Below are 12,820 nucleotides of genomic sequence, written 5' to 3' on the forward strand. Positions count from 1 at the left end.
TAACCCCTTCATCATTTGAAGAGCCAGCCCTACTTTATCCAGCAGTTGATCGACCCAGGCAGCCATTAGCACCACTAGGCCTAAATGAATCAAATCCAAACCTCACATCCACACCCAAGTCGAAAAATAAAAGAAGGCGCACAATCTCAAGATTGAGGATGCAGAGGCGAAGCTTCAACAAAAGAACAAAGAAATGAAAAAAAAAAAAAAAAAAGAAAGCTGAACAGACAGGAGCACAGAAAACAGAGAAGAGAGCCGGTACGTGTGGCGGAGCCAGGAACGCGTCCAAAACGTCAGAGAAGAGGACCAATGAACCACAAGAGAAATATGCCAATGAACAGCAGGAGGAGACTGATGGAAAGCTTGGTGTGGAACTTTCTACAAAGAGACGATATCAGCACTGTGATCAATGGGAAAGCTGGGGAGATCAGAAGAAATGGTCAGATCTACCGAAAACGCTCCCTTGCAGAAAATGGAGCACCTTCATATGAAGTTTGTTGGCGAAAACCCCCAGCATAACATTTATAGGGCCCAGTTTTGCAAACTGCGGCCATTTTGGATCAACAGACCAAAAGTGTCGTGATCGTGAAACTTGCCTATGTAGGACACATGAAAACTTTGGCTCGAAGGTCAAGACACTGCACCAGATCAGCATCATCTCCATGCCATCTGTGCCAGACTTGGTTGTCATGGCTGTGTGTGACCAAAAGAAAATGGACTGTATGTATGGGCAATGCCCACATTGCAAAGGCAAAGCATTCCCGTACTCTTTGGACCCAAGCACCAAAAACAATGTAGTAGGCTGGAAGGAATGGGTCACACAAAGCACACCAATGACCAGGAAGACAAAGGATGGCACAGAGGAGTATGACATGAAAGTGACAGCACTGGAGAAAAAGTTTGCAACAACTGAAAAGCTGTTGGACTTCACCAGGGTCAGTCTTCCCAACTTCTGTGTCCACATCTATAACATTGGTCATCAGTATGACAGAATAAACAAACTTAAACAGTGCCTGGCAGACAAACAAGCTATTAAACATATAGATTACAGTGAGAATTATAGCTGCAAGTACTATAAGGAAGTCAAAAGAAATCCACTTTGGAGGGTCACACCAGCCGGTCACCCTGCACACCGGTGTCCTTTATCTGAGTGGGGGGAGAGTCGAATCCTTTGCCTCTCTCTCATCAAGCCTAAAGCACGACGCCATTGCCACTTGGGCACACCTCGAGCCAGTATTAAGAGATTTAAGAGAAAATCACCCAGCTGTCACCGACCTGCACTTCTTGTCTGATGGCCCAACGTCACAATACAGACACAAAAACAACTTTTACCTGGCCTCCACCATCCCCTTTAGGAAGGGATTTAGCTACATCACCTGGAACTTCAGTGAGGCGTCTCATGGTAAAGGAGCTCCTGATGGGTTAGGGGGTGCTCTCAAGAACTTAGCCGACAGGATCGTAGCCTACGTTACCAATGTACCAAATGTGGAAACCATGTTCGACCAACTTAGTGCGCAGTCCTCTGTAAAACTATATAAAGTGATGGAGGAGGACATCACAAATGGGAGTGAACTGATTCCCCCATCATTCAAGTCAGTCCCAGGGACCATGAAAATCCATCAGGTTAGTCTAGAATTTATCAGCTCTACTGTTAAATGTACCATGAATAAATCACACTTGTAGATAATACATATCTTCCTATCTGTAGCTGACTTCAACCAGACCAGGGATCATCCGGACCAGGGCAGTTTCTTGCTTCTGCAAGAAAGCCTGTGGCTGTTTTCTCCCAAAGGAGTTCACCCTCACAGAGCCTGATGAAACTGTCAGAGTAAAGGACAGCCTCTTGGAGCCAGAGGTAACAGCCGTACAAGTGGGGATGTGGGTCCTGGTCGAGTATGATTCCGATCTTTTCCCAGGCATTGTCACACAGGTGTGTTGGACTGAAAATAATTAATTTATACTTTTTAAAAAGGTCTGAGGTCTCATTTATAAAGCTTGTGTACGCACAAAACGGGGCTGAAAATGTGCGTACGCCACTTTCCACGCAAAGGTTGTGATTTATAAAAAACTAACTTGACGGGAGAATGTGCGGTCCTCCACGCAAACTCTGACCCTCCCGTAGGCCTACGCACATTTTGGAAACAGTTGGAATTGGCGACGCAGATGACCGTACTGTAGTCAGACTGCAGAAAGTAAATGTGGGAAGAACGATTACTCGTAATATTTAGCTATATATTTTGTTTTCCTCACACACTTTTTTCACTCGATTTCATCATTATCATGAAGATTTAATCCAGCAGTATTATTTTAGTTTAGCTGTGATAATTGTTCCATAAACACCTTGTACAATCAACTCAAATTTTAAATCAAAATTCAGCGCTGTCTCACCATCATATTGTCCACTACCGGAGTGCAGGAGGGGGAAATGCCCGACTGCATGGAATGCAGATAACATCACATATCCTACCTTTAAATAACTGCAGAATACAGTGTATAACTAAATATATTTATTTAATACTATGCATATATAATCATATGTCAAAAACTGGAAATAAAGTCGTTAAGCTCCCGTGCAATCGCTACACTCCACGTCATTAGTCCAGACTTTAATAGATTACTGTTCAGAACAAAACGCTTTTGTTTTCAAATTGTATCTCGACTCGCGGTATCACTGGCACAGTTGACGCCACTCGCACAGTTTTTGTAATTGGTGATCTACCGGCCACCACATTTTCGGAGTTTTCGGGCTCCACCAATAGGCTAACAGTGTCTGAGAAGTTGTCATGCGCTATGATTCACCGTAAAGAACAATCGCATGCCAGGGTCATGATGAGATACTAGATTAGCATTCATGAGGTGCTTTGCATTGACTATTTATGGTTAGAAATGGGCGTGTTCAGGGAGGGGTACAATGCTGATTCACGTATGCACACTTGTGGGTAATCTGTGATTTATAAAAGGAACATTGCGTACAGGTGTGCGTATGCACGGTTTTATAAATCTGAATTTTTGTGAGCGTACGCCATTTTAGGCTTTTGGGCGTACGTACACTTTTAGTAAGAATCCTACGCACAGTTTTATAAATGAGACCCCTGGTATCGTATGTTTTTAACTTTTTAATGTCCTTCAGGTTGTTGGTGATCAATATGAAGTTGACACTATGAGCAGAGCTGGGGAGAATAGGTTCTTCATCCCATCAATAAAGTTCCCGGGTGACAAGATCTGGTACTTCTTGAATGACATCAAAGACATAATTCCTGAGCTATTTCCAGCAACATCCTCAGCCAGACATTTCAGTGTTCTGCCAGAGATTTGGACGAAACACACCAAGAGGCACACATGAACTGCGATTGTGTGCCATTACTTTAGCATTTTACCATTAATTAATTGAAATCAGTTTTATTGTTTTGATAGCAATGATATGCCAATGTGTCATTAATATCTGCTGTTATGGTGCAATATTGAATTGTAATTATTTAATACGATTCCACTGTTCTAATGTGGCAAGATTCTGCTGACCACGGAAAAAAATGATTTGTTGGATAAATTATTTAAAAGTGGTTAGACCCAAATTAGTTATGTTTTTTGAGGTTAAATAAATATTAAAGATGGACAGTTACATTGTTATGATACTTGATACTTATATTATCTATGTTTCTAAAGTCATATTATCATCTATGGATATTATGTTGCCTTTGATATGAAACATTTCACTTCCCTACACAATGGTCTTTTCTGTTTCTTTTTTTGTTATTATAGTAGTACTATTAATTTCAGGCTGTTACTTTTATAGTGCTCTAGTTGAGATTTTGGATTGGCAACCCCAAATACAAACTTTGACCCTTGTGTTATCTTCGGGTCGTTCTGACCCATCAGTCATTGTGACCCACCGTCGTATTGCGACAACTTTACTGCATACAAAAACTCAGACCCCCCACATTGCGAAGGTTAAAAGAAAATTATTTTTATTTGTTTTTGTATTAGGTAAAATTGGGTAAACACAACGATGGTTCGTTATGAACCTTTGGGTCATGTGACCCGAAGGCAGCACAAGGGTTAAGTAAAGGCGTGGAATGAGATTTATTATGTGAGTCAATGGTACTGATTATGGGTCCTCAACTTCTACATCCATTATCCTGTAATTATACATATTTAAATACATTCAAAAGTCGGCAATATTAGACATAAAATCAAGAAATATTTTAAATCTCAAACCATCTGGATGGATGTCGGCCTAGGTGACCGCCTATAGCCTATGCCTGGAGCCAGCCCTGATTAACTTGAATAATATATAATATAGGCCAACACTATGAGTCACGCTGTTGTAGGAACACAAACATTTTTAATTAAATAAGTAATTAAACATGAATTATCCCAAATGTTCTGATCGCATTCTTGAGGTATATTTCAGTAATGAGAAAATCTTGAAAATAAAATATATTAATAAAGTAAATAATTCTGTTTGTCCATTACTAATAGCTACCTTAGAGCTACTTATTATCATAGCAATTTAAAAAACATGTGAAAAATAATCACATCTTCCAGTCTTGGTGCTTGTGAAATGTTATTACGGTAATGAGAAATGTCATTCAATTGGTATGAAAAAAGCATTAAAATGCATAATAATCATTAAATAGTCTCTTTGAAATCAACATGTATAATGACTTTAAACCCTACTAAGCATACTCTGAAAAAGAATTGTTGGTCAATATCTTAAAAAAAAAAACACAAAGTAGATCACTCTGAAATTAGAATTTCGTGAGAATCACCCAATTAGGCTAACGTGAACAAGCCGGTATGTCGACTTTGTTTAAAAACAGTGGCAACATAACTAACCTAAAATCTCACAACCTGGGAACAACAACTGCAGCTGGAGCTGGAAAGGGGTCTTCCATACAGTTATCTGTTACAGATGCGTTTTCACGACAGTGCAAATATTAACGTGACAACGCGAAATGGCGCACACTCACGGATAGGGTAACTCGCTATATAGCCAAAGAGATGCAACCATTAAACATGGTTGAAAAACCAGCATTTACAAATATGCTGCAAACCTTTGACAAACCGTACTACGAATTGCCAAAGAAAACGTACATCTCTCAAACTGCCATTCCAGCCTTGTACAAATAAGTAAAAGACGACATTCTGAAGGAGATAAAAGACATCTCCTTTTACTCTGCCACTACAGATATGTGGTCAAGTTCAAATATGACGCCTTATATGAGCTTGGCCATACACTTAATAACTGCTGACTGGACTTTGCAGTCCAAGTGCTTAGAGAACAGATAGGGCTGAGGTATGTAGCCTGTCATTATGTAATCAGTGGCTTCAAATGGTCTGAAAATTACAATAATATTGTTTGTCGCAATAGATTTTGGTGCAATATATCGCACAACAAAAAGTAGTTATCGTGACAGCCCTACCGCTCATATGCTCTGTCTCAAAGTCATATTTGTTTGCTCATATGTGAACATGCAAAATGTATTTATTAGTCATGTCAATGTATACACTTTACAATTACAATGATTGTTCTCGCTATGTCATAACATAAGAATTGCACTTACCAGTCAACACACAAACGCCCATGTGAAGTGAATGCACTTCATAGATTTCACAAAAAAAAAATATGCACATAATTATAGACTATATAGGCCTGTAAAGTATACATATTTTGTTAGACATATCTTATTTAGGCTATAAAGGCCTAACCTTTGTCTGAATGACAGCCATCTGCTGATAGAAAGGCGAATTGCAGCCTTGAAAGGCAGGGAAAAAATGGCTGAATGCGTAATGAAACCAAAACACAAGCAAAATAGCCTTAAATTAGCTTTTCCCTGTGTGATTTTGAAAATGTACAAATAGTAGGTGAAAAAACACATATCTAGGAAATTCAAGAAAACAGGTTCCTGGAATTTGATTGAGTTCGAAGAAGAAAAAAAATGCCTGAGCCCAAATGACCCCTCTCGGCACTTATAGCGTTAAGTCTCCCAAATAGCCACGCCAGTAAAAAAGGAGTGTTTTGATATCTGTGTGAATATGACCCTGATAGCATGTGAATGTAGAATGTACAGCTGTCTTACCTCCACAGTCATGTCTTTGGCCTGCTCCTCCACCTGCTGGATGACCTCGTAACGTGTGCACCGGTAGTAGCCTCCAGTGGATGAGCTGTGCTTCTTCCACTCCTCCAGGCAGATCCAACAGAAGTCGTACTTGCACTGCACACACAGAGGGTAGTCAGCAAAGTGTGGTTACACTTGAGGAACAGAGTTCAACTAAAAGAATAACTAATAGATTTGTCTTTCTTTCTTTTTATTTATTTCTTTTTATTTATTTTCACGTCAATTGACGTGACAATTTACAATGTTTACAGTTTCTGGAATGAATTACACTCAGCTGTGTTTCTATGACTTTCCACGAGTCGCCACTCTCCAAAACCCCAAATCTAATTAGGATCAGTCTGACCTTGCACTGCAGAACAACAAAATAAATTTTTGCCAACGGCATGAAGGGAAAACTATAAGTCCCAGTTAAAGCTTAAGTGGTTTCTACAAATAACACTGCTGGGAAGTGACAAAAACAAACTGCTGTGACACACTGAGGACTTCTTAGAAAACCAATACAGAGAAAGGGAAACGAGAAAGAGTGCAAGTGTAAAATAGGGCCACTTTACACTTTGTCTCACCGATGATGGTGAATGTGAACAGATCAGTTACCCACGTCAACCCCACAAAAAAATCCACTGCACATTACAGAAAGAAATGAGGCCAGTACTTTGCCAACATAAGGTTGCAGACGCTCAGAAAGACAGGCAGAGAGACAAAAGGAGATATCTCTTGGCAAAAGTGAGTCTTGTGTTTCTAAGCAACGGGAGGGAAAAAGCCATTTCGCCACAGGTCAGGTGCTGCCCTTTCCTGCGCTCCCTCTGCTGCTGTCCCAAGCTTCCTCTCCTTAGGGGACGCCTGTCTCTTTACAGATGCAAAGAATGGGCCCTACTGTCTGAGGGAATCAACAGCCCAGTACAGAAGCCTATAAACCACACGCTTTACTACTCCTTGCCCGACACACACACACAGTAGACATTCATCTTTATCGTCCTGAGAGCTCTGAGAGATAGATACAGGATACAGTGACAACTTCCACCACTGTCGGTGTCTTTGGTAAATTATATCCAGGCAACTAAGAGGTGATTGGCTGCAACGACCACAACACAGGATGACTACGACAGAGAACAAAAAATATCAGTAATTCAACTTCCTGCAGAAAAATACATTTAAGTCTGAAACATTACACACAATTATTTTGGAAGAAAGTACAATGCAAATATTAAAGCCAGATTTTGAACCTTTCTCCCTAGCAGCTTGAAGAATGTAGGCCTAAATTAAAGTTTCAGATTCACAGTGTTATTAGAACCTTGCTCTTAGCCTGGAAAACGGTCTCAGAGCCGGCCTACTTTCTATGAGTCATGAAAGTGTATTTCCTAGCTATGAGACAGTCACTCCTCCGAGTCTCTTAACCGTACTGCCTGGACAGACAGCCTGTCACAGGAAATTTGCTGCGCTTAAAATGGACAAGAGAATATATTACTGAATATGCACATATTTGATTAGAGGGCAAACATATTGACACTTCTTCTAGCCTTGTCGCCTCTGAGATAACTAGACAGACTAAACATTGGGACTCTACATAAGATGACATTCACCGATGGTAACTCACAAATGGCAACGGGTGACATGTGCATAAGTGATTGGACATTTGAATGATAGACATTCAAAGACTTGTTTTCTTTCTTTTTTTCATATTATCAAAGTTAATGTTGCAGAAGTCACTCAATATAAAAAAAACTTGTTTTAGGATTACTGAAGGGGCGTGATGGGAGTTGATTGATAAGCGCTTTTGGTGTCTTTACATACCAATTTCAATCAAGTCACCACCGATAAACAAAGACGCATATGTTTAGTTAATTAAACTAATTATTAATAGCCAATCCTATTAACAAACATATTGCTGCTGATAAGACAACGGAAATCTAATAGATTATCTTGGAGTACGTGTCATGTATAATGGAAGTGAAACAATGTACAACACCGTTGTCTGCCGTGAAATGTTTTGTACTTAAATAAGCAAGTCAAATATAGCTGCAAGCAGCAAATAAGGGGCCAAGCACATAATACACTAAATAAGGAGCTAAACAAGCATAGCAGGACAAACTGTAAAAAATATCAATTTTAGACAGTTGTAAATGTTTTTGGGCAAACTTTTTGGTTGAAAAGTTATAAATACAATCCATTGTTATATGATTTAATTACTTATATTTGACCAATAGCTGGCACTGTGACCAAACTGAGGTGGTCTGGTCAGTGTGGGGTCACAATGACACACACATTTTGGGGTCAATATACCAAAGCAGGGCTCCAGGCTAACTTTATTTTACTAGGAGCACAGTAGCCCCTGATTGAACATTTTAGGAGCACAAGCAGAACATTTAGGGGCACACCTTAAATCGACTTGCAATGCAATTATTAATGTAACTAGAGAGGGTACCATTTTCCGGGAACATTTTGGGGTGTGCTTGCGTCCGTTTTTGATCTTGAGTTTAAATACATTATTAAATGTGACATTACGTACTGTACATGCAAGTCTTAGCTAAATGACTTAAATGTATGATGCGCTTGTCGATCAGTCCTCCTACACCACGACACGATACTTGCTGAGCAACAGTGCAAACACAAGCAGGGATACCGTAGCAACGTTACTGCTAAATAAGTATTTAGCTGCTCGGCCCCATGACGCGGGGTAAGAAGGGCTCGTAAGTACGGTGTCCCTGAAGTGCAAATCACACCCACTAACATGAGTGCATCCCCCAAATGAAAACACTACTCCCAAATACGAGTCAACTCCCCCCAAATAGGATGACTTGCTCACCTCCCCCCAATACAAGGACACGCTCCCCCAAATGGGAAACGACATTACATTAACTCAAAAACACATTACATTAACTCAAAACGGAAAGGGTTGGTACTACACTTTGTTGCTGAATGGATGCAGTAACTAACAAGAAATTGATCGACAGAAGTACAAAATGCAATAGCCTGACAGAGTTACGTGCACCAGGACATTTGTTTGGCTATCGAAGCATGTAGCAAATAGTACGCTACTTATGCAAAAGTATATATTGCGTGTTAAACGTAAAAATCGATAGCCAAACAATTATCCTGGTCCACGTAACTCTGTCATTACCATGAAATTGATCGTTTTGGTCCCAACGGCCACAATATTAACTTTTCAAGCTTAATTTTGGAACAAAACGATGCCGTGCTTGTGCTGGTCGGACTCATGGGTATGGAAACCCACAGTTATTTACTTTTTGCGTGAGGAGCCCGAGAGTGAGACAAAGTCTGTCTCAAGCCCCATAGAGACTAATGCAAATGTTGGGACAAATTCGTCAGAGAAAGCAAAAAGAACAAGATTTTGAAACTGCCGGTAGAGTCGTATTTCTGCACATACATATAAAATACATCTCCGGTTTCGGCAGAGTCTTGGGTCTCGGAAAATATCCTTATTTTTTGGATTGGACGTATAGTTTTGCGTCTAGGTTAACTTGTTTGAGGTGTGGATTCTAGCAACATTTCTGTTATTCTCTGCCCTTAGCGCGTTAGCAATCATAGCTGCACCATCACCGTGGCAACGACAGACACGCACCGCTCAGTCTCTCACACAGGTGATTTGTATTAGCTGATTAGTGGAGTCACAAGACAGAGCTATTCAGTCAACTCGTCTCATTAAAAGACTAAGAGCACTATAATTTCAGCTACTAAAACGAATATACTACGTCTACTACTTCTACAGTTTAACAGTTCATCTTCTCCCGCATTGTATTTAAGCACTTAGCTTTGTTAGATGATGCAGTTCAGCTTCCACACTGCCTCTTTTGTGTGACTCACACATTTTTGAAATTCATTTCAGCTTTCAGCTTGCGGGTATTTTCTCATTCTGTAGCCTATTTTCAGCAATTTAAAAACAAATAATTCATCTTTCAGCATTCCACTTTCTAGTTTTTTTTTTATTGTGAGAATGCTGTTCAGCATTCTCACTATATGTTTTTCCAACTTCTTAGTTCTTCCGCCGTTTTTTGTCCTTTAACTAGTCCTGCATACTTTCACCGATTCCTACAATTTTTGTATCAAAACATTCAGCTCCTTCAGGAGATGTGTGCTATGTCTCACTTTTATACTTTTTAAGATATTAAGGTTTTTGTTCAAATTATTCTCCCATTAAAAGTAATGGTAAATCCTTTCAAATAATTAAAAAGCTTCCTCTTTCAAACGTAACTACTTCAGCACACAAGACATTCAGCTATTCCCAAATGATTCAGCTGTTTTAAATATTCAGCCAATTTTGAATTATGACCATTTGAAATACATTAAAATGTTTGCTCCTTCTTGATTTTTATGAATGAGCAGCTGGCTGTTCTTTTTCTGATATTCAACTAAATTGTCAAACAAATTCCTCTAATTTTCATATAGTTTAACTTACAGAAACAAGTTATACCTTAAAATGTAGGAAAAGGTGTCCTCTTTCAGCCAATGTAACTACTAACGAGCTCACATTTACAGATTTTCAGCTATGAGCCTTGAAGCGAGAGCAGCCTTTCAAATTCTCTCACTACCTTCAATGGAGAGGTCGGTAAAATTCGTCAGAGAAAGCAGAAGGAAGAAGATTTTGAAACTGCCGGTAGAGTCGTATTTCTGACCGCACAGACATATAAAGGACATCTCTGGTTTCGGCAAAGTTTTGGGTCTCGGAAAATATCCTCATTTTATTGATTGGACGTGTAGTTTTGCGTCTAGGTCAACTTGTTTGAGGTGTGGATGCTAAGTAAATGTTCGTTTTTCTCTCTGCCTAGCTCGTTAGCTATCACAGCTGCGCCATCACCGTGGCAACCAAACAGACACGCACCATGAACGTTTTTGAAACTGCCAAAGGAGTTGTATTTCTGACCGCACAGACACATAAAGGATATCTATGGTTTCGGCAGAGTCTTGGAATGAAATATACGTAATTATGTGGGCAATGTAGAACAGCGGACAAATTCGATATTTGATCTTTTGTTAGTTATGGCCATTCTAGTGACGCTACTGTCCTCATGGCTGCTAATAGAACGGCGAAACCAGGTCACATACGGTCTAATAACTATCATTCATTACCTAGCTACAAACAAATGCTTCGTAACTGAAGAGTATTTACTTTTTATTGGCGATATTGACAATAGAGGTTAAGGAACTTGTCTTTAATCAAAAGATGGTCTCCGTTTTCAATTTGAAGCAGTAGATCTAGCTTACGTAGGACATTTTCCATTGCTTCCTCTCTAGCTTCACGCCTTCGGTTATTATTCAAGCCTACGGTGTTAATACAGTCTGGAAAAATACCACTTTGACACACTTGCAAGAAATGATCCTGGTTAGATGTAGCATGATCTTATTATTTAAGTATAAAAAACTCACCAGGGACAACGACAACATTGGCAACCCTGCACTATGAATTATTATTTTGATGTCATCTTAAATTAAGTGTCTGAACAAGACTGGGTGTCCAGGCACACATGATTAGTTTCTCCTCTGTCTTGAACCTGAAACCTAGATTCTAGGTTAGAAATGTTGCCAGTCTGTTGCCAATGACCAACGGTTGCTACGTTTTTCCAGCCTTCAAATTCGTTCAACCCAGACTTCAGCAACTGGTTTTCTGCTAAATTTTCACATTTTCCTGAAGCTCATCTTTCTGAATTTTTGCCCTTATTGTTTTGCATTTTTCTTCTTCTTTTCTTCTCTTTTCTTCTGTTTTCTGCCTTCATTTTGCTCCAGGTCCTTTAAAAAATACCTTTCACAGCAGTACCTTCCAACTGCCAGTACTTTTGCATTTTCTTATCATTTCTGTACTTTTCTGCCTTCATCTTGCTGCAGGTCCTTTCTAACATACATTTCAGGCCTTTTGAAACTCCAGCAAATAATTTTCAGCTAAATTTTCAAATTCTTCAGAATTATTTATCTTTATGCATTTTTCTTCTCTTTTCTGTAGTTTTATACCTTCGTCCAGCTCCAGCCCCTTTCAAAAATACCTTACAGGCGCTTCAGCTTATAACTTTCTACTAAATTTTCACAATCTTCCGCTTTTTTAGCATGGTCAGCTATCCCCATTCAGGTTTTCAGCATTCTCACTGCTGTTTCGCAGGAACAGCCGTTTGTAGTTATTGTTTATTTTCGCCCCCCTAAGGATCAGTCAATATTTGGACTACATAGACAACCTAGGTGTCAAAAGTTTCGTATTGGTAGCGATTGCATTGGTTGTATTTTTATTTACGTTCCGTTGCATGGTTTCAGTAGAAATTGCGTTTTTGTGGTGAAAAGTGAAGCTAACGGTGGCTAATTTGCTAGCCACAGGCACTGACGTTACTAACGTCACTAACATCACGAAACCACGCATGATTACCTGTAGCAGAACATTCGTTTCGCATCTGTTAAGTTGGGGGATAGCTAGGCTAACTATAGCTTTACTGCAAGGCAGCTGCAGAAACGCCACAAGCAAAGAGGCCAGGGTGATAACTATTTACTTATTTTACTTTGTGATGTGAAACACAATTGTGAAATGTAATGTACAATATTAGCTGATATTATTAAGGAAGTAGGCCCACATCTACTTTCGGAAACGGTAGTCTACTATTTCACTGAAGCATTAGCATCATGACATTAGCCTCTGTTGCCCGGGCAACACATACTAATGGATTCCTCGTCGGAGAGGGCGTTCCCTGTGTCCGTTTCCGTAAAAA

The 12,820-nt window shown here is 39.7% G+C and overlaps 1 protein-coding gene across 4 annotated transcripts in view; it reads right to left on the minus strand.

The window, feature by feature from the left end:
* Positions 1–12,820, minus strand: part of LOC136944112 (ankyrin repeat and IBR domain-containing protein 1-like) — a 79,309-nt gene that overhangs the window by 19,591 nt on the left and 46,898 nt on the right. For all 4 annotated transcript variants that reach the window (XM_067237718.1, XM_067237719.1, XM_067237720.1 and 1 more), the window contains one exon: positions 6,081–6,215. In XM_067237718.1, coding sequence (XP_067093819.1) covers positions 6,081–6,215 — 135 coding nt within the window. The remainder of the gene's footprint in view (positions 1–6,080; positions 6,216–12,820) is intronic.

This window comes from Osmerus mordax, chromosome 6, assembly GCF_038355195.1.
Source record: "Osmerus mordax isolate fOsmMor3 chromosome 6, fOsmMor3.pri, whole genome shotgun sequence".
Lineage (NCBI taxonomy): Eukaryota > Metazoa > Chordata > Actinopteri > Osmeriformes > Osmeridae > Osmerus > Osmerus mordax.